This window comes from Cetorhinus maximus, chromosome 5 (assembly GCF_964194155.1).
Source record: "Cetorhinus maximus chromosome 5, sCetMax3.hap1.1, whole genome shotgun sequence".
Taxonomy (NCBI): Eukaryota; Metazoa; Chordata; class Chondrichthyes; order Lamniformes; family Cetorhinidae; genus Cetorhinus; species Cetorhinus maximus.
In genome coordinates this window covers 109,085,998-109,109,632 of record NC_135883.1, presented here as the reverse complement: position 1 = coordinate 109,109,632, position 23,635 = coordinate 109,085,998, and the positions used below count along the sequence as shown (strand labels likewise).

At 40.3% G+C, this 23,635-nt stretch overlaps 1 protein-coding gene across 2 annotated transcripts in view; it reads left to right on the top strand.

Annotated features, from left to right (window-relative positions):
- The window catches only part of fbxl4 (F-box and leucine-rich repeat protein 4), a 132,896-nt gene that overhangs the window by 96,410 nt on the left and 12,851 nt on the right, over positions 1–23,635 (top strand). For both annotated transcript variants that reach the window (XM_078542290.1, XM_078542291.1), the window contains exons 6-7: positions 16,254–16,325; positions 19,892–20,204. In XM_078542290.1, coding sequence (XP_078398416.1) covers positions 16,254–16,325; positions 19,892–20,204 — 385 coding nt within the window. The remainder of the gene's footprint in view (positions 1–16,253; positions 16,326–19,891; positions 20,205–23,635) is intronic.

The window sequence follows — 23,635 nt, the reverse complement described above, 5'->3', positions numbered from 1 at the left end:
AAATTAAAACCCCCCCATGATTATTGCTACATCTTTATGGCAAGCTCCCATTATCTCTTCTTTTATACTGTGTCCTACTGTGTAGTTACAATTAGGAGGCCTGTACACCACTCCCACAAGTGACTTCTTGCCTCTCTCATTCTTCATCTCAACCCAAACTGCTTCTACATCCTGGTTTCCTGAACTAGGTCATCCCTCTCTAATGTGATAATACCATCATTAATTAACAGAGCCATCCCTCCACATTTTCATAACTTTCTGTCCTTCCTAAATGTCACATACCCTTCAATATTCAGGTCCCAATCTGTCATCCTGTAGCCATGTCTCTGAACAGGCTATCAAGCCGTACTTATTTATTTCTATTTGCGCTATTAGTTCATCCGTTTTGTTTCGAATGCTACATGCGTTTAGATACAGAGCCTTTAATTATGTCCTTATTATTTTTTAGTGTCTAGCCTTAATTGCTGATTTGCTCTTAGAATTGTACTCTCTGTCCCTTCCTGTCACAGTCTGTTTATCATTTCCCATGTTAATACCTGCCTCTCTTGCCTTGTCTCCACTCTTTGGTTTATCACATCTTCCCAAATTTGATCCTTTGCCCCCCACTATTCAGTTTAAAACCCTGTCTATTCCCTAGTTTTGCGGCTCACTTTGACACCAACCCCAGGACAGTTCCAGTGCTACAGATCTCACTTTCCCCAATACTGGGATATCAGATCTAAACTCTGCAGTCCTGCCACATCCAGTTGTGAACGTTAATGGGCAATTAAATAGTTAACTGGAGAAGGCTTCAGAAATATCCCCAGGTTGCCAGCACATCAGTGCAAAATATCATGGCGAAGCAACCATCTTCAGCCATAAGTGCTGAGTGGATGATCCATCCTGGCCTCCTTCTGAGGCCCTCAGCATCACAGGTGGCAGTCTTCAGCCAATTCGATTCACTCCACATGGTATCAAGAAACGGCTGAAGGCACTGGATACTGCAAAGGCTATGGGCCCTGACAACATTCTGGCAATAGCACTGAAGACTTGCGCTCCAGAACCAGTTGCACCACTAGCCAAGCTGTTCAGTCTTTTTGTTTTTACAACACTGGCATCTATTCAGCAATGTGGAAAATTGCCGGGTATGTCCTGCCCACAAAAAGCAGAACAAAAAACAGGACAAATTAGTCCCATCAGTCTACTCTCGATCATCAGTAAAATCATGGAAGGGGTCTTTGATAGTGCTAGCAAGTGGCATTTACCCAGCAATAACCTGCTCACTGACGCTCAGTTTGAGCTCCGCCTGGACCACTCTGCTCCTGACCCCATTCCAGCCTTGGTCCAAACATGGACAAAAGAGCTGAACTCCAGAGGTGAGGTGAGAGTGACTGCCTTTGACATCAAGGCAGCATTTGACTGTGTGGCATCACGGAACCGTAGCAAAGCTGGAGTTAATGGGAATCAGGGGGAAAACTCTTTACTGGGTGCAATCATACCTAGCACAAAGGAAGATGGTTATGACTGTTGGAGGTCAATCATCTCCTGGGTTTTGCTGCAAGAGTTACTCAGAGTAGTGTCCCCTGCCCAACCATCTTCAGCAGCTTCATCAATGACCTTCCTTCCATCATAAGGTCAGAAGTGGGGATGTTTGCTCCTGATTGCACAATGTTCAGCACCATTTGCAACTCCTCAGATACTGAAGCAGTCTGTGTCCATATGAAACAAGACATGGACAATATTCAGGCTTAGGCCAGTAAGTGGCAAGTACCTGTTACACAGAGGAGAGAGAGAAACTGAACTTCTTTTTCCTCATCATCTGTCCATAAACAGGCGTGTTTTTGAATTATTTTTAAAGTAGGCTGTGGCGTGTTTCCCCAAATTTGTGTGGTCCAATTTTATAGATATCGCACAGCTAACTCATGACATGTTTAACTCAGAAGGCTAATTTAATCCACATTCAACCCTGGTGGTGGGAGGGGTGTAGGGAGGGGATGTTCGCAACCTCACACAAACATATGCCGCAGGGGAGATAGAAAAGAGAGAGTCTTAACAACTATGGATAACAACAATAAGAGAACCACAGAAGTGAATATTAGTTTACGTGATTTCCAGAGTCCAGAAAGTCAAAGTCCAGAGGGTGTTTCCTTCATGGCGGAGTTCAGTTAAGATGATTTCCTGATTGGAGACAGCAGTACTGAAAGCAAATGAGGATGCAGCACATTAAGGTTTCTGTATCTGGACTGTTTGGCAGGCGAGGGCTGGATGCTTTTGAAATCAAACAGGCTTCAAGGAGTTGAGAGATGGTGGCCAGCTACTTGGTCAGCCAGGGTACCTGCTATTGTTCTTTTCAAGTTAGAAGTAATCAGCTGACTGATCTGGGAGGCTAGAAATGTAATATTACAACTGACCAAGAGGCTAAAGGCATGGGGTCATATAATGTTACCCATTAATGAGTTAATTGCAGTTTCACAAGCAGATTCTGTGCCTCTGGCCAAAATCCATTGCTTCCCTTAGGAATGATATGGTGGCTGTGAAATGGATATAATGAGTTTCAATATCCCTGTCTTTATTATTGCCTTGGCCTGGGAGCCAGTCCGTCTGTTAGTCTTCTAGTTTTGTGATTATAATGGGGTGTGAGATTCCACAAGATGAGAGTGGAACTCTTTTGTTCTTGTAATCTCTGTTGGAAGCTTCCAGATCAGATGGCCAATCTTTAGAGTCATGTGACTGTAGCAGCCATCTTTTGGTTCAGCAAAAGTCTATTTTAAAATAGCAAAAAAAAAGTTTTGATGTACACAGTTTTGATTTCTTTTCATGTCTTATTGACATGACATAATGCCAGGCAGTGACCATCCTTGAAAAGAGGGAATTTAACCATCTCTACTTGACAGTCAATGGCATTATCTCTGTCAACATCTTGGGTTTACCATTGAGCAGAAACAACTGGACCGGCCACATAAACACTATGGCTACAAGAACATGTCAGAGGCTGGAAATTCTGTGGCGCATAACTCACCCCCTGACTCCCCAAAACCTGTCCACCATCTAGAAGGCTCAAGTGAGGAGTGTGATGGAATATTCTCCATTGCCCTTGATGAGTGCAGCTCCAACAACACTCAAGAAGCTTGACATCATTCAGGACAAAGCAGCCTGCTTGACTGGCACCCCATCCAGCACCTTAAACATTTACTCCCTCCACCAATGACACGCAGCAGCAGCAGTGTGTACCACCTACAAGATGCACTGCAGCAACTTACCAAGGCTCCTTCTACAGCACCTTCCAAACCCACAACCTCTAGCACCTCAAAGGACAAGGACAGCAAATGCCACATGTCTTCCAAGCCACACATCATCCTGACTTAGAACACTATCACCGTTCCCGCACTATCGCTCGGTCAAAATCCTGTAACTGCCTTCTAACAGCACTGTGGGTGTACCTACACCACATGGACTACACCACCACCACCTTCTCAAGGACAATTAGAGATGGGAAATAATCGCCAGCCTAGCCAAAGGCACCCAACACCTCATGAAAGAATATTTTAAAGAAGTCAGCTGTTGAAAGGTCCTAACAATCAGGCATTTGCTGCTGAAACATAGGGCAGAATTTTTCATCCCATGGGCAGGCACGCACCCAACCCAAAGAGGAATCAAATAGTGCGCGATGATGCGCGTGAGAGGTGGCAGTGCGCCCGCCAACAATTACGAGATCTATTAAGGCCTTAAGTAATTAATTAAGTAATAATTTTTGCTGCCCACTCAACCATTCGGTTGGCGGGCAGGTGAATAGGCCAGGCGGCCTTTGCATTTTTAACGAAACCTCATTCACGGGCGGTTACTAAAAAAAAAATTAAAAATTTTTAACATCCTTTTTTACATTCCCTCTTAATGTGACTGAGTCACGTGTGAGGACATGTTTATATAATATGTATAAAGTTCATTCCAAAATCCTTCAGCTCCCTAAGGCAGCTCTGTGCCTTCAGGGAGCTGTCAGTGCACGCTCCCCAGCACATGCGCACACTTCAGCACTTGCGCTCCTCCCGCCCCCGCCCCGGCAGCGCTGAGGCTCTTAATGCACCTTTCATGCTGGCTGGCCATTAATTGGGGGGGAAAATTAATTGAGGGGAAAATCCTGCCCATAGTTGGGGGAAGATGGTTACATGGGAGTGAAAACTTTTCGGAGCCAGCAGAATGGTATCAAAGGGGAAAGTTGAGATGTTAAGGAAAAAGATCACCTGAGTCCCAACCTGCTTCTGCCCGGGCCGTTACAATTCGGTGCATTTGATGTTTCTGTTGTAATTGTTTACAACTGAGTGGCTTGCTACTCCATTTCAGATAACATTGAGACTCCATTACATATAGTGGACTTTAGGTAGATTGCTTCCTCCAAATCAAAAGCGAAATTTTGCAGATGCTGGAAATCTGAAATATAAATTTAAAATGCTGGAAGTTTGCAGCATCTGTGAAGTGAGAAACAGAGTTAATGTTTCAGGTCAGAGACCTTACTTCAGAAGAAAGGTCTGAATAAAGGCCCTTGACCTGAAACATTAACTCTCTTTCTCTCTCCAGACCTACTGCGTATTTTCTCTGCTGCCAGACCTTCTGAGCATTTCCAGCATTTTCTTACTTGTTCCTCAAAGTGGCCTTTTCCTGTACTAGCTTTGATTTTTACATTCATTTTCACAACTTTCCAACGTGGTGATTTGAACTTATGGCCTCTGAGTTGTTAATCCACTGCTGTAACTATTACACTACCAGACTTCACAGGGGAGACCTGTCTTCAATGAGAGTTTCAATACTTCATCTAAATCCAATCCACTTTGTGACCAAGTTTTGTATTAGAGGATAGTTGAGAATATTTTACATTACTCTTGCCTTTTCAGAGAGCACAGGTGACAAATTAAAGGCCATTTCACTCATTCTATGGTTGCATTCTTGACACTTTCAATCACATTCATTAGCACTACTGCTCATTAGACTTGGTAGCATGGTCCTGTCAACTATATTAAAACTTCATTTTAATTCTCCCTTCTCTTTAGTTATACTATTTTACCATAGAAAGAAAGAAGAAAATAGATTATTCATAGTGGTAAGATCATCTTCATTTTATGAATAGAGAGATCCTTACCACCCCACCATCCCATCCACTTATCCCCACAGGACTTGATGAAAGATAAGCTATTTAGTTTTAGGAGAATATCTGCAAGTTAGTTGCTGCAGCTTAGGTCAAATCAAAATTGTGTGCAGGCATAGTGTCTGCATTTTAAAAAGAAGGAAACTGTAGACCGCATTTCAGAATGGTACAGATGGCCATTTCTTTTGTGTTTCAAGTATATATTCTCTAAAAAACCAATTTGAAAAGCACGGAGGAGTGTGTGGAGATTGTCCCTATTCAAAGAATGAAAGAGAAAAAGACTGGCGTTCCAGGGCACTTTGCAAAGATGCAAGGTAAAATGGACACTTAGTCAAAGAAAAAAAGATTAAGAAAAGGGATTATATGCTTGATCAGAAAGGCGGGTTTTAAGGACAGATTTAAAGCAGGAAAAACAGGTGGTTGGGTGAGTGGTTTGGGAGTGTATTGCAGAGTGTTGGACCCAGGTAGCTGAAAGCATGGTTACAAATGATGGAACAAAGGAAAAGGAGTGGGGATACACAGAGACCTGAGTCACAAGAATTAAGAATTTGTGGGAATAGTTGGTTTGGATGAGATAACACACCCTATCAGTTTAAGTAATCTATTTTTCTATTGTCCCCTTCACAATGGATGAGTGCTGCATGTTATAATCTTCTATATGCAGTAATTGATGTTAAAGTTATGTGACTAATTCAGCTTAGGTTTTCCAATGACAACAGAAACCACAAGAGCAAAGGTTAAGTGGTTTATGAGTGCCAGATGAATACTGTCATTATTTAACTCCTTGCACAGCATCTATTTTATATGTTTATGTACTTTTAACAAATTAAATGTGCTGTGTTTTACTATTGTATGTGCAGTATGAAGCGAATGATTTTGTTTTGACATCTTCATTGTTCATCAACTGTTCAGATTGCACTAATTATGTTTGTTACATTTGAGTGAGGTGTCTTCTAATGGGTGTTCAAATGTATTGTGACAATTGTGAGATTGACAATAGAAACTGATTACATGGGTGGTCTTGCAATAGGTTACCGAAGAATTTGACATTCAGTGCTTATTATATAGAAGTTAATGGATACCTGGGAGTTCCTTACAAGAAAGGAAAAGAATAGTGGGATTCAGATGATATGCTAAACTATGAGAAAAAAACTTCGCTGGCTATAACAGCTCTCAGAACCCTTAGGTATCATTAAGGCTTTCAAGTGACTCCTTGGCATAAATGTACGTCATGAATGTGTTTTTCCAATAAATTTATATTTTAAAGGCTTTTGGTGCCTATCTGTTTGAATGGCAACTGTCAGTGTGCTTTTGGTTGTTGCTGCTTGGTAAAATTATCGCAGACGATTTACTAACATTGGACTGAATTTTCCAAGGCTTTCCATTTTCTTCACAAACTCTCAAACCCAACTTGCTTTCAATGGGCTTCCAAAAGCCCGCATCACCAGACAAAAATGGTGTGTGGGAGCAAATCCGATTTTCACCACCCCCCTTAAAATCTAGAACCCAACCTCAGTTGGGATGGGTGTGCATTTTGCACACTAGGCATTTCCAACCCGCAAGGAGGCCAGAGGAAAATGGCATGGGGTCAGGACTGTGGAGGAAAATCAGACTTCCTCCAAAAAAAAGCTGTGTAGCCATTTGCGCACTGAAATACGCCTCTTCACCCAGACGAAAATTCGTCCCTAGTAATGTTAATAGATATTGGGACAAGTAATCAAAATCTCGGTGAAAGAGGAATGAGAGGCAGAGAAGTTTAGAGAGGAAAGTCTAGAATTCAGGGCCTTGGCAGTTGAATGCATAGTACCGATGGTGTGACAAAGGAAATCAGGAATGCAAAAGAGGCCTAAATTGGAGGAACAGGGTTCTTGGAGGCTCAAACAAACATACGAATTAGGAGCAGGAGTAGGCCACTCGGCCCCTGAGCCTACTCCGCCATTCAATAAGATCGTGGCTGATCTGATTGTAACCTCAAGTCCACATTCCTGCCTACCCCCGATAACCTTTCACCCCCTTGCTTATCAATAATCTATCTAGCTCTGCCTAAAAAATATTCAAAGACTCTGCTTTCACTGCCTTTTGAGGAAGAGAATTGCAAAGACTCCTGACCCTCTGAGAGGCAAAATTTTCCCTCACTTCTGTCTCAAATGGGCAACCCCTTGTTTTTAAACAGTGACCCCGAGTTCTAGATTCTCCCACAAGAGGAAAAGCCCTTTCCACATCCACCCTGTCATGACCCCTCAGGATCTATATGTTTCAATCAAGTTGCCTCTTACTCTTCTAAACTCCAGCGAAGACAAACCTAGCCTGTTCAACCTTTCCTCATTAGACAACCCACCCGTTCCAGGTGTTAGTCTAACCTTCTCTGAACTGTTTCCAAAGCATTTACATCCTTCCTTAAATAAGGTGACCAATATTGCACACAGTACTCTAGGCGTCTCTCACAAATGTCCTGTATAACTGAAGCATAACCTCCCAACTTTTGTATTCAATTCTCCTTGCAATAAATGATAACATTCTATTAACTTTGCTAATTAGTTGCTCTACCTGAATACTATCCTTTTAAGATTGATGCACTATGATACCCAGATCCCTCTGAATCTCAGAGCTCTGCAATGTCTCACCATTTAAACAATATGCTTCTTTTTCATTCTTATGCCAAAATGGCCAATTTCTCATTTTCCCACATTATACTCCATTTGTCAGATCTTTGCCCACTCACTTAACCTATCCATACCCCTTTGTAACCTCCTTATACCCTCTTCACAACTTACTTTTCTACCATCTTAGTGTCATCAGCAAATTTAGCAACCATACCTTCAGTCCCTTCATCCAAGTTACTTATATAAATTGTAAAAAGTTGAAGCCTCAGCTCTTATCCCTGTGGCACACCACTCATTACATCTTGCCAACCAGATAATGACCCATTTACGCCTACTCCCTGTTTCCTGTTAGCTAGCCAATCTTCTATCCATGCCAGCATGTTACTGCCTGCACCATGAGCTTTTATTTTCCACCATAACCTTTTATGTGGCACCTTATCAAATGTCTTCTGCAAATCTAAGTACAGTACATCCACTGGTTCCCTTTTACCTACAGCACATATTACTTCTTCAGAGAACTCCAATAAGTTGGTTAAACATGATTTCCCTTTCACAAACCATGTTGATTGTGCCTGATTGCCTTGAATTTGTATAAGTGCCCTGCTATAACGTCTTTAATAATAGCATGTGACAGTTTCTCTATGACAGGCTCCTGCTTTCTGTCTCCCTCCCATTTTGAATAATGGAGTTACATTTGCTATTTTCCAATCTAATGGAACCATCCCAGAATCTAGGGAGTTTCGGAAAATTAAAACCAAAGCATCGACTATCTTGCTAGCCATTTCTTTTAAGACCCTAGGATAAAGTCCATCAGGACCTGGGGACTTGTCAGCCCACAGCTCCAATAATTTGCTCAGTAACACTTCCCTGATGATTGTAATTTTCTTGAGTTCCTCTGTCATATTTCCTGATTCACAGCTATTTTTGGAATGTTACTTGCATACTCTAAAGTGAAGACCAATGCAAAATACCTGTTCAATTCATTTACCATCTCCTTATTTTCCATTATTAATTCCCCAAACTCACTTTCTATGGGACCAACGTCACTTTGTTAACTCTTTTTAAATAGCTATGTAAACTCTTACTATCCATCTTTATATTTCTGCCTAGCTTTCTCTCATACTCTAATTTTTCCCTCCTTATTAATTTATTCATCATTCTTTGCTGTTCTTTATATTCTGTCCAATCTTCTGACCTGCCACCCATCTTTGCACAATTATATGCTTTTCCTTAAGTTCTATACCATCTTTAACTTTTTTAGTTAATGTGATGGGTCCTCCCCTTGGATTTTTTCTTTCTCATTAGAATGTATTTATTCTGCGTATTCTAAAATGTCACCTTAAATGTCTGCCACTGCATCTTTATTGACCTATCCCTTAACCTAATTTGCCAGTTCACTTTGGCTAGCTCTACATTCATGCCCTCATAATTGCCCTTATTTAAGTTTAAAATGCTAGTCTTAGACCCACACTTCTTTTCCACGAACTGAAGGTAAAATTCAGTCATATTATGATCACTGTTACCTAGGAGTGCCTTCACAATGAGGCCATTAATTAACCCTGTCTTGTTGCACAATACCAGGTCCAGTATAGCCTGTTCTCTGGTTGGTGCCAGAATGTGCTGCGTAAGAAACTATCCTGAAAATATTCTATAAGTTCTGTATCTAGGCTACCTTTGCCCATCTGATTTTTCCAGTCTATATGTAGATTAAAATCCCCCATGATTATTGCTGGATCTTTCTAACAAGTTCCCATTATTTTTTTCCCTTATACCCTGTCCTGTCGTGTGGTTACTGTTAGGGGACCTGTACACCATTCCCACAAGTGACTTCCGGCTTTTAGCATTTCTCATCTCTACATCTTGGTTTCCTGAACTTAGGTCATCCCTCTCTATTGTGCTAATTAACAGAGCCACCCCTTCACCTTTTCCTAGCTTCCTGTCCTGCCTAAATGCCGTGTACCCTTCAATATTCAGGTCCCAATCTATGCCACCCTACAGTCAAGTGTCTGTAATGGCTATCAGATCGTGCTTATTTATTTCTATTTGCACTATCAGTTCATCTGGTTTGTTTTGAATGCTACATGCATTCAGATACAGAGCCTTTAGTTTTGTCCTTTTATTACTTTTGTAACCCCCAGCCTTATCTGCTGATTTACCCATAGATTTGTACTCTCTGTCCCTTCCTGTCACGGTCTAATTATCCTTTCCCATATTAATACCTTTCTTCTCTTGCCTTGTCTCTACTCTTTGAGTTACTACATTCCCCCAAATTTGATAAAAGCAAAATACTGCAGATGCTGGAAATCTGAAACAAAAACAGAAAATTTGGTCTTAAGAAGAGTCATACGGACTCGAAACTCTTGTTTTTCTCTCAACAGATGCTGTTAAACCTGCTGAGTTTTTCCAGCATTTTCTGTTTTTGTTCCCAAATTTGATCCCTGGGCCCCACTGTTTAGTTTAAAACCCTTTCTACTTTACTTGTTATGCGGCTCGCTAGAGCATTGGTCCCAGCACGGTTCAGATGTAGACTGTCCCAACAGTGCAACTCCCTGGAGTCCCAACTCCTTGGAGAGGAGAAGTCCAAGAGGAGATTTGATCAAAATCAAGAGGGGGCTGGATAGAATAGATCAGGAGAAACTGCTCGTAAAAGGATCGAGAACGAGAGAGCACAGATTTAAAGTGATTTGCAAAAGAAGCAAATGTAATGTGAGAAAAAACTTTTTCACACAGAGAGCGGTTTGGGTCTGGAATGCACTACCTGGAGGTGTGGTGGAGGCAGGTTCAATCGAGGCATTCTAGAGGGCACTGAGTGCTTATTTGAATAGAAACAATGTGCAAGAGTATGGTGAAAAAGCAGGAGAATGGCACTGAATGAGAATGCTCATTCGGAGAGCCGGTGCAGACCCAATGACCCGAATTACCTCCTTCTGCTCCATAACATTCTGTGATACTTTCCCCAGTATTGATGCCATTGCCCCATGAACCATAACCCACTTCTCCCACACCAGTCTTTGAACCACGCATTCACCTCTAATTTTAGTTACCCCCATGCCAATTTGCACATGGCTCAGGTAATAATCCAGAGATTATTACCTTTGAGGTTCAGTTTTTTAATTTAGTGCCTAGCTCCTCATGCAGAATCTCTCTTCTTCTTATACCTATGTCATTGGTACCTACATGAACTATGACCACTGGGTCCTCCCCTTCCCACTGCAATTTCCCCTCCAGCCCTGAGCAGATATCCCGAACCCTGGCAACACTGCCATCTGGACCTTACCCTCAACTCCAGAGAACAGTATCTATCCCCATGACTATGCTGTCTCCCATTACTACCACATTCCTCTTTGCTGCCCTTACTTGAATGACATCCTTTACCATGGTGCCATTGTTAATCCGCTCATCCACCTTGCAATCCTTCTCCTTATCCACACAGGTAGCAAACACCTCGTACCTGTTGGACAAAGTCAGGGGCTGAAACTCCTCTATCACTACATGTTGGTTCCCCCTGTACCTGATTCGCTGTCACACCCTCCTGTTGACCAACTCTAAAGTTCTGCCTAACCTAAGGGGTGTGACTGACTCCTGGAACAAAGTGTCTAGGTAGCTCTCCCCCTCCCTGATCCCCTGCAAATTCCACAACTCAGACTCCAGCTCAGCAACTCTGAGCCAAAGTTGCCTAAGCGGCAGACATTTCCTACTGATATGGTTGTTTGGGATCGCAGTGCATTCCACAGATTCCCACATGCTGCAGTCATGGCACACCACCAGCCTTGCCATTTCTGTCCAACATTATTTATTTAATTTGTCATTTAGTTAATGATTTACACAGATAAAGTAATAGAAGGTTGCACTCACCTAACAGGGAGACGAGGGAGGAAACTCATCAACCACTGGAGGCTGATAAAAGTAGAAGAAGGAGCACCTCTTTGCCCCTCTGCACCGAATTCCCACCTGACCCAAATTCCCAATTCCTCACTCAATGTACGTCTAACTCAGGCATAATCTCATGTCCGCGCACCCCTTTCTCTTCATGTGTAGAGCCAGGGGAGGTTACGGAGATAGAAAGGGCAAGGCCATGGAATAAAGAATGAGAAGGGTATAAAATTACTTTTGATATGGAACTAATTAAAGCTTGAAATCTTTTTAATTGATCTGCAAGCTGAAACATATAAAATAATAGAGTGAATTTTTTAACTCCAATACCCTAATTAGCTAAATGCTGTTTGACTTGACAAAAGTTTCAGATTACATTAACCACTTCCGACAACTAGGTGAGATAATGTAAATGGTACAACTGACACTGTTGCATTGCACATTAGAGGCTTGAGTCGGGAAGCGTCCGCAGATCTTTAAAAATGGAGGGCAGGATCCAGATGTTGATGTACCATCCCCATTTCTTACAGATCCAATTTTTGCCAGTAGGGGAAAGGAGGCAGGGTATGATACACATAGGTGGGGAACCAGAACTCAGCAGGACCATTTGAATTCAAGTGTTGAGCTCAAACAGATGCCGTTTTGGCTGCTGCATGGGCCTTAACCCAAAGTGTGAGAGTCACAAATTGATGGAGTCGACATAAACACTCTTGTAGGGTGGATAATGTCTCTAAAATTGTCATGATCTGAAGTTTATTAAATGCCCCACGCTTTCTTTAAAAAAAAGCTTCAGTTGTTAGTGAGAGTTAAAAATAAAGTCTCTGCTGAACTGTTTTGATTGACATCCATAGGTTACCAAAAAATTAGCATCCGGTAGTGCACTTACAGTGGAGTTCTTCGTTAACATTTCACCAAGGGCTATCATTATGTCATTGTGAATGTGTGGCTAAGTTTCATAAGTTACAATTATTGCAGAAGGGTGTTCTAAGTTCACAATTTGATTGACAGCTTAAAGAGGTTATTAAAGGTCTTTAATGTGGATTCTGGATAGAAGTTAGATTAACCATGTGAGATTAAAAAGCTTTGAATGGATTTAATGAATGGGAATTTTTTTCTTTATCAAGTGTGTAGCAGTGGGAGCTGTATTAGATTGTTAGAATTTTTTTTTTCTCCGCATAGCTCCTGAAGTTTGCCCATGGTAGATACTGGGTGAGTGGCTATTGAGGTGGCATGGAGGGTATGAGGGGCCATGGGGGTGGTTGGGGTGTGACTGAATGTGAGGGGTGAGGGCTAGAAGGTCTAAAACTTCAAAAACAGCTGGAAGTCCCAGAGAACCAAGTCAGAACTTCTAACCAGCCTGCCTAGCACTCACCCACCTCCATGGCTACCTACACCCTGTTTCCATGATCTGCAGGCCCTACTCTTTCCCACACCTACTGCCGTCCCCCAAGATCAAAAATCACACGTTCCAGGGTACTTTTTACTGAGGCGGCCCAGCGAGTCGGGAAAATTCCTGACTTGAGCTACACAGCTCGACAGCTGGTCCTGGGGTTTTTACCTTTTGATGAAATGACCATTACCATTAAAAGGCTAGAAATGACTACAACTCTGTCACCTGCTAAAATAGCCGTATTGCACAATCATAAACACAAGAGAGGAAGGTACAGTGCAAAGGAAAGCCTGGTAAATAACAATTTCTTTAGATTTTGCATGTTGCTTATGTGAATGACTGGCTTAAATTTAACAGTAGGTTTTGCTTTTGTTACAGGCTAAATGTATTTTGTAGATTTTTTGGAGGATAAAAAAACGTAGCATTTTCAGTGTATTTTTTAATTTTGGAGTTTTGAGATTAATTGAGTGGGTGATAACATCTGTGTGAAACTGTTGCTGTTGATTTTTTTTAAAACTCTGTGTGGGTTAGATAAGTGTCAGTAATATGTCATGTGTAGGTTTCTCTTGCGAGAGGATGAGATGAGTGAAGCTGTAATGGGAGATGAAAGGCAACCATAATGTTGAAATGGTGTAACAACATACGTGTATAAGACAGTTTTTTTTTTAGTTTTGTCATGGTGATATACATTTTATTATTTCAAAAACAGTCTAGTGAGATAAGATGCTAAACTTGAGAGTGCAGCCACTCATGCTGCATTATCTCTTGGAATTGCTTACTCTAAAATAAAACATTGTCCCATCTTTTTTCCGCGGCAGCTAGGTTTGATTTATGTACTCATTTGTTTTATTTCGCCCAGTAATTTTACACTGTGGCACATCTTCCCAAATTCTGGTAGCTTGATTTTTCATATGAGAATACCTTATAAAATGGCAGGATTTCTACATCAGATTAACTGAATAGAGCAGGAAAAGGCACCTGAATTGTATGCAGCATTAAGGGAGTTGTTGTTTATCTATTCAGTGATGTGCTTATCCAAGTCAGCCTCTGACACCGAATGAAAGAGATGAACAACCAAATTAAATCCTAATGATTTTGGTTTATTCTGCTGCCAGAAAAAGAAAATTATCAAAACGATCCTCTCCCCCCCCACCTCCACCCCCATATTAAATACTCACAAGAAGATAAATGAGTTCAACGTTAACCCAAGAGAGTGTGAATGGAGAAGGAAATTTTAAATGAATACAGTAAAGTACTGTGTACTATCTGACCTGGACTTCAACACCATCCATTGAAAATAGAATGTAGTGGACATCTTAGAGGGGACACAACTCTGGATCCACATCAATGCAAAAATAACAGTATAACTAAGGAGACCATTGAATGCAGTAAAATTGAAGTGTGAGACCACCATCCCCCAGAGGAGACCATCTCACAACAGCTTGTGTTCTCATCACACCAGCATTATTCCTTTTACTGGCTATTTGGTAATCATTGTGGCAACAGCTTGCTTGTATATGAATGTCCCTGTTGAGCTAATTGTTTAATAACCTGCTACAGGAAGTAGCTTTGTTACTGTGTGTCCCTTGGGCCATGAATCTGACAATGTCATTCTGTAATGATCCTGGGCTTGGTGTATCAGTGAGTAACAGGATGTAGAGGCATCGCTGCAGTCCTCTTCACTTGGCCAGTTTTTTAACTCAACCAAACCAATGGAGAGAATTGGTGAGCAAAGTCTTAGTACTCCCGTATGGGGACAAAGACAAAATCTGAAGTTGAGTCACCCAGAACTGCTCTTGTACATCTCTCAGTTATATGCAATGGAGCAGGAGCAGATTACTTGGGGCGGGGGCAGGGGCGGGGCAGTGCTGGGATACTTAAAAGGAAAGAATGGAAAGGAAAAAAATGCATTTCACCTTAACTGTAGCAGCAAGTCAGTGTTTATAAACCATAATTTACCTTGAATATTGTGGAGGGCTTTTTACTGTATTTTTCCCTGAATTACATGAAGGAAAAATGTGGCAAAAGCATAGAAAAACGGTAATTTCTGTGGTATTTTTCTAAATACTGAAGTTTTATGACTAACATTGCTTCTGCCTGTGGCTCATTTTGAAAGAAGCAGCAAGTTCTAAACTCGGGTTTAGAATGTAATACTAAATGGGATCCAGCGGCTCATTTATTCTGCAGTTTTCAATTTTATTTTCCATCTCCAACTCAGAATCCCTCTGGATCTGGGAATATTATAGAAGCAAAGAGTAGTTGAAGTGAATAGCAGAGATGCATTTCAAGGGAAGCAAGATAAGTATATGAGGGAGAAAGGAATAGGAGGATATGTTGATGGGATTAGCTGAAGAAGGGTGGAAGTAAACTCATGTGAAGCATAAACACTGGCATGGATCTAATGGGCTGAATGGCTGGTTTCTGTGCTGTAAATACTTTATAAATCTAATAATAATGTCAAGTGAATGTTCATATTTATTATAAATGTTAATATGTATTGAATGAATATAAATGTGTAAACAACTGCGTGGACAACTACTGATCTCAATTCTTCATTCACCTTAAAGATTTGTTACACAGCCAGTAAGGTTCTGATGTTAATTTCTTATGTGATCTATTTTATTCTGTTCTGCATAAACCCAGTGCTGCACAGAGGATGAAATGATGTGACTAACTCTTGAGTTCTATAGCTGTAATCAGCACTAGTTAATTGAATTATAGCTTTGTAATTGCTTCCACAGTATACATTACTCTGTATGTTATACATGCAGGCACTCCAGTTAACTGTGACTAGCATCCTTTGGCTGGCAGTGGTCAGTACTGTTCAATCCTGCCACTCTATGCGGTTTGCTATTCACAGTTTCTCTAGGTTGTCTGATCTGTGAATGTCACAGTTGCCACTTTATTTCTGGGATACCACTGATCTATTCTGGTGCCACACAGCAGCCTTGCATGTTAGTGAAAGGTCTCAGCATTTTCAAGATTTCCCCCTTAGGGAGAGGTGTTCAGAAGCAGAGAGCCCCTGGTAACTGCGATCTGTGCAGATTCACATCTAGAGGGAACTGCATTTTGAGCCTGTAATGATTTGTTTGGCCATGAGCTAATCGATGGTCTGAATACCTTGGGACTCATTAAACTGCATTTGTGGTAGATATAACCTAAGTTTAGAGCAGTATTTTGAGAAAGGCAGTGACAGGCTTTAATGCCTAATTGACCTCTTTTCCCTTTGTTTCTCTATCCACGTTGCCTCTGATGTGTCCCATAACGGCAGCAAACAGCACTGCTCAGCATTCTGAACTTTTGCTTGGAACTTCAGCACCTCAGCCTTGGCAGCTGTGTCATGGTAAGAACTTGGAGTTGCATGAACTAATCATTTTCTTTTAAGGTCAAGCATGGTCTTATTTGAAAGTACTGACAACATAAAATCTCCAAAACCCCATTCTATTTCATAACATTTTAAAAAGAAAGCATATCAAAAATCATAATCAGACCAATGTTTATTGTGAAATGTAATTATTTCTAAAGTATCTAATAAAAAAAACTTTAGCATAGATGTGGTGTCATGAATTACCTTAAATAATTCATAACTGATAATTTTATTTCAATTATGAATGAGAGAACAGACAGTGAGGCTTTGGTGACCTGTTCCCAGATTTAGGTTTTGAATTTGTCATTTGAGAAAAGTTGATCTGCCATATTTTGTCAGAACCAAATAATTCTAAAATTTATAGGTACAAAGGAATCCTATTATATGCAATAGGTGGGGGAGAGTTTTTTTTTAAATTAACACTTTAGTTATAACCTTGCATTATAACCTTGCATACAAGAGGTGAGGGGGCCCGGTCAGCTAAGTTGGCTAGGTGGCTAGCATGTAATTCAGAATAACGCCAACAGCACGGGTTTGATTCCCGTTTCGGCCAATGCAGATAGCGACCTGGCTCCTCGCTCTGTTCCTGAGAGTGGAAGGCAATGGGCAAATCACCACTGACATAAACTGCCAAGAAAACGGCTCAGGGTGAAGCATCAGCAGATAATGAGCCAAGGACCTGCCTTCAGGCAGATCACACATGACATGACATATAAGAGGTGTAAATATAAAAACAAGTGGGAGTTTGCTAAATATGTACAACTATTAAGATTTAGATTTTTTTCTCAATTTGCATATGCATATATTTAATGACAATATATTTCCTTATGCATTATTTATCATTTGAATTTTTAATGGTGAGCTTAAATGCCACAAGGTGAGACTATAGAAAAGATCCTTCATCACTAGAACATAAATTAATTTGATTTTGATACTTAAAATTATGACACTGTAGATATCTTTACTTTTTATTATTCTCTTACCAGTGCCATCCTTTGACTCCTCCAAACAAACGTATATATTTATACCTTAACAAATGTCTGAGATCATGTTCAGATGTTTTTTGAAATGCATTATCCTGAATCCCATCAGCTATTCAGTGGCGATGATTATTTCAAAATTAGCTTTTAAACACAATATCAAGGCTCGCAAACTTTATCGATATGTGGGAAAAGGGTTGTAAAAATGGCCTACAGTCAGAACAAGTATATTTCCAATTATAGTCAAAGCTTTGTATGACAGAATCAGCAAAGCAATTCCTTCAACAAATGCTCCTCTCTTCATAGTTTGTGCTTTTTCAATGACTTTGAAGGAGCCCAGCATGAACAAGTGGAAGACTTGTTTTAGTGGGTGTGTTATAATAAGGTTCGACTCCGTATTACAGGTGAAATTTGGTGTGTTCCCACTGATCTTTTAGGAATATGCAAGACTCTTAACTCAGGCAAACATGGGTGTTGGTGAATTATCATAGTTTTTCTCATGAGGGGAAAATAACACAAAACATTCTGTACTTGCAGCCGAATTCTGTGAATATTGTTGACCTTGAGATTAAAATCCTCTCAGGATGAAATCAAAGTGTACACTATTTGGTTGATGAGCTCACACTTAATTATTTTACTTTTCACTAGGGTAAAATATTATTTTCAGGCGTTTTGAAAATAGCAGCAATTCCCTGGGCTAAAAATCTGATTTGCATTTTACCATCAATTCACTTTAATGTAATTTTCAACAAAATATTTAAAATTAACTAAAATAGTTAGATTTTGAGCTGTAATCTAAAGAGTTTGTTTTTGAAACATTTTTTTTTACCATATCCCTGTAGCAGGAGTTAAACTATCCTCTACCATCGGTAAATAAATCAATTGAATCACTTTTAATGAAAGTAAAGGACACTGACCTTGAAATTGTTCTGTAGGGAGAACTTTCATTTGACTGAAGTTCCTCTTTCTGCTGTTCGGTAGAGATGTTAACCTAAAATAAATGTCTAAAGTGTCTGTTAAATACCGTTAGAGTAGAATTTCAGACAAATACATTAAATACTTCCAAGTTAGCATTCCACAGTGTGATTTCAAATGTATTGAATAGTAAACTTTTCACCCTATAATTATGAAAACTGTAGCAACCTATGAAACTAATGTATATATCCACTTTTTTAAGAATATTCAAACATTCTGTGGCTTCCTAGGGTGTTAAGTCATGCACAATTGGTTGAGAAGAGTAGGTAACAGGATCCTTTTGTTCAGTATAATACAACAAATCTTTTCAATTATGCAATTAATTTGGTTGTGGAAAGAGAAGCCCAAGTATAAGAGAAATACTTACGATTGATTTATAGAGTTCAGCAGTTGCTCTTTTTTAAATAATTGCATCAGTTCTGAATTTCATAGACTCTCCCTTGGATTTACTCTGAAATATCCACTAACACATTTGCTAAAGTGGCATTCTTTCATACCAAAATAGCAAACAGCATGATAGAAAATTCAGTCTATTTTAAAGAGGAAGGAAAGGGAAGTGAAGGGAGATTAATTTCTGCTTAAAACGCTCCATGTGTTTCTCTTTTGGGAAAAGAAAAATGTCTGTTGCTGCTTTGTTTCGAGATATTTGCTGACATTTTGGGTCTCCTACGCTCAGAACTGCTCTGTTGGTGTCATTGGTATTTGTTTCCGGAGAGGTTCCATTCATTTTAATGGGGTGGCAACTTTGGATCTGCCTGGGAACTGATACAGAGTGCCCGACCCCAAGAAAACGCTCAACTGACTAAGTCTGTAGCAGGTCTGAAATAGTGGGTCTCACTGTGCTCACCTAAATTGAGGTATTTTAATGATTGTAAATAAAGAGGTATTTATTCCTGTGTTTTTCCCCCCAAGAGTGTGATGTGACAGGGGGTGAGGGTGGATGTTGAGAATTGCCAGTCATTTTTGAAAAATCTTTGGCTTAAGCATTTGAAGGGATAATCCACTGTTATCGTTGCTCTGGTTGTTTTTTTATCACTGTGTTAGAAGTTAGCTTGTGTGTACTGTGCTGAATAGTGAAACTGTAATCGAAGTCCACCTTTCGTGGAATGTAATATAAATGAAGTAAGTTGATATAATTCTTGAAGGGTTGTGATTTTCTTGTTTCCATTTGAAAGCCTGCTTGGCAGTACATATTGCCATCTTTCATGGAAAGAATAATTGTCTAAAGATCTTTTAAATGTCCAGTTGATCATTTTGTTACCATCCTGATTATGATGTATATTGCCACCTGAACAACGGGTTAGTAGAATAAGCTGAGGGTCACTCACAGTACAAATTTTGTTAGTGTGAATAATTTCTTACTGAGAGGGAATACTCTCAGTAAGTCAAAAACATACTTGATTTGTCAGGTTTCTACGTAGCAAGAGTTGGCTGTATTATTGTACAATGTATGCCTTACATAAATCCTCAAACTTGTTTTCATGAAAATGCTTTTTTTTTGTCAGAACACAATTCCTGAGGAGCATGAAAAACAGTTACCCACATGAGATTTGGATCACTATTGATTGTTGACCTTCTACTGTCTAGGTTGATGACTATGACCTTGTGGCTGGTGTGATTGGTGCCAAGTGCAAAAAGCTACGATCACTAGATCTGTGGAGATGTAAAAATATCACAGAAAATGGCATAGCTGCTATAGTATCAGGTTGCCGGCTCCTGGAAGAACTGGACCTTGGATGGTGCCCGACGTTACAGAGCAGTACAGGATGCTTTATAAAGCTTGCTCGCAAACTACCCAACTTGCGCAAGATCTTTCTGACAGCCAATAGATCTGTTTGTGACACAGATATCGAGGAGCTGGCGACAAATTGCCCTCATCTGTTCCACGTGGATATATTAGGTAAGAAAATAGCTTAGCAGACTGACTTGCGAGTGTGCTTTGGAATTTTGTAGTCTTTTGTAAAGCAAAAAATGGTTTGATTTCACAAGTGATCACAAGATATGTTTTCCCTAGCAATCCAGTTTCCAGTTTCTTGATCACACCTGTTGAATTTTCCAGAAAACATTCTTCTTTCATTTACTAAGCTCAGTATCAACCTGGTGTACTCCACCATGCAAACTGGGCACATGGTAAATATTTATGCTGTGGTAAGGTTTCCAGAAAAAGCAAAGATTTTGACTTTTAAAAGAAAGTTTTATTTTAGTTTCTGATCCAATTTCCAGCCCATTTTTATATATTCTGAATTAGAAAACCAGGAATTCATTATATCTGATCTTATACTTAATCTCTGTACAATAAAATTAAGCTGGTTTGTATTCTTTGCAGTTTGTGACATTTTGAATTGTGCTTAGAGACTACAATGTTATTTTAAAGCAATGCAGTTCTTGGTTATAATCCTCCCCTCCCCCATCCCTAATATACTGAGGGAAATACTCTTATTAATTAAATGAATGTTATCAGTAAAACAGATAATCCCCTGCCTCCAAGCACCCTAAGCAGCAGCTGTGTGCCAGTAGGGCAGGGTGGATACTAATAATAGTCTTACTAACCTTTGTTTCTTGTTAACTTAGTGCTATGTGACGTGCACACAGTAAAATTCAGGAAACTGCCGCCATTGAGAGAAATGAGCCATGTCCACTCATACTGTGTTCAAGAAAGCTGCCTCCATCAAAAAAGAAGTTGGAAAAGACAAACATGTTAAATATCAAACCTACTAGCTGCTAACTTCTTGGGCTATTTTGTTCTGTAGTGCAAGGCTTTATTGAACTTCAGTGAAGTCAATCCAGTAGCAAGGCAAGCTATTTCTTGACTCTATTTTAGTAATTTAAAGCATGCAAATCAAAAAGAAGGACCTCAAGGATGATTTTATTTTAGCTTAATACTTCGTATAAAAAAAAAACAAAAATCAAACCTGACCAAAAGAAAAATCTGATTGCTGTCTAGCACCACATTCTGAAGCCCACATATACTTATACTGTAGCCCATGAAACAAATAATGAATTGCCTCAAGATCAACAAAATCCAGAGCAAGGACAAAGTAAACTTGAGCACATACATAATTTGGAGCAGTATTGCCCAGTACTAGTCACATGAAGCTAATTGGGAATCCAGGTGCCACTAATTGCATTCCTGATTAGTAAATAAAAGAGATTAATAGGCATCAACCTTGAGCAAATGATCCTAATACCTAAATTTGCACAGCACATCCATGTGTACTTTAATGTTTTTGTGCATTTGTTGGTAAAATGATAAGTCAAAAAGCACAGCAACATGTATTGTCAAAGCTTTTAGTTTTATACGCAATAGGATAATAACAAGAATACCAAATGCAAAGGGAACAATTTATACTGCATGAGAAGAGAGTTCTGATTGGCTGGCAAGAGAACTCTGACTGGTAGGGGCAGTCACCATGGAAAGTGCACCAGTTGATGTGACAGACAATTAACTGCCAAGCGTTGTTCGAAATTTAAACCAGGCAGCTTGACTCTGATTAGTCAAGGCATTGCCCTGAGGAATGAACCAGTGAATAAGCTGTCACTTATTTTGTTTAGCAGAAACAGGCACAATTTACATGTTCATTCTGTCCACAAAGAACAGAACCCCTTGTATTAATCTATATAACTTCCAGTATGTACAAATGCGCCACATCGCAAGCCCAACTGACAATCTTAAATTGGTTGTCAGTGTAATTCTTGGAACACTGAGGATTATTTAGCAAATGTTGTCCAATCGCGGAATCACATCTAATGTTGGACACTGTGTTTTGAATTTTGCAAGCATGGGCTGTTTGGGTATGGTCTGTACCTTGCCCATTGTGAACAGTGTCTGGGACATGCTGTTTAATACAATCCGCCAGTCTTTGAGATGTATGGGCCTACATACCTAACATCACACTGGCACTGAAATTTATATACCACATTACTCATTTGTGCGATAGAAAGAACATCTTTTTGGCTTGACGGCAGCATCCTGTTAGTGGCAAATTCCACTCATGTTGCTACTTCTCATCAGAAGCATAGCTTTGTAAGATTACCAGAAAAGGCAATCCAATCATATATATATATATATATATGTATACACATATATAAAGATTAATCTTACAATGATGATGCACAAAAGGCCTGCCTTTTAGATAGAACAAACTTTAAATTTCTTGAGCTACTTTAACAAGTTCTAGAATTTATGCAGCCACAATCCCTTTGAGCCAGACACTAGAAAGTGATATTTCTTAAAGAAACCAACCAATTAATGAATTGGTTGACTGTATGACAGTTTTGTGTCACGGTTCAGTTTAGTTGAATCTCAGCTCTGGCTAGTAAGCATTACTAGCTTTGTTTTAGTTCTGTGAATTTATATGTTAACCTGTTACTCAATGCATCCCTTCTGTAATCTATCCCTGGATCATTTACCAAATAAGATAATGAGCAGGATTTGCCTTCCAGGCCTTTGAAAATCCCACTCTTTAATTAGCTGCAGGAAAGTGTACCATAGTGCTCAAAGTAATCATAGAAGCATAGAGCAATACAGCGCAGAAGGAGGCCATTCAGCCCATCAAGAATCCACCAGCTCTTTTGAGCAGCAATACAGTTAGTCTCAGGCCCCACTCCCTGCATTTCTTTCTCCTTCAAATATTTATCCACTTTTCTTTTGAAGGCTAGAATCTCTTTCCTTTATAAAAACAGAAAATGTTGGAAAAACTCAGCATCACAGCAAAACTCGGGGGAGGTGATGGCGTAGTAGCATTGTCACTGCTAGTAATCCAGAGACCCAGGGTAAGGCTGCACTTAGCCTCAGGGAGATGTGCACTCTTTCGTGCGCATACACGAAAGAGCGCACTCTCGCTTTTGGGGAATCCCCCCTGCCCACACAGGAAGTGCATAGCACTTCCCCCCAGACGTCACGCTGGGCAGGCCTTAATTGGCCCGCCCACGTAAAATGGCGGCAGGGCCCACTTCTCCGGCGGGGGTCGGCTCCCTGCCCGCCGGAGATTGGATCGGGCCCACCCGCCCGACAGGCAGAAAATTCTGCCCATTGTCGATTGTTGTAAAAGCCCAACTGGTTCACTAGTGTCTGCTTTCCTTACCTGCTCTGGCCTACAGCAATGTGGTTGATTCTTAAATGCCCTCTGAACTAGAGGGCAACTAGGGATGGGTAATAAATGCTGGCCTGGCCAGCGATGCCCACATCCATGAACGAATTAAAAAAAAAGCTTTGGCAGCATTTGCGGAGAGAGAAACAGAGGCCAGAATTTTCCGGTCTTACCCATGGCGGGGCCCATCACACGCAGAATGGAAAGTTTGGCAAACCAGCAAAAAGCCCACTCGGGACCG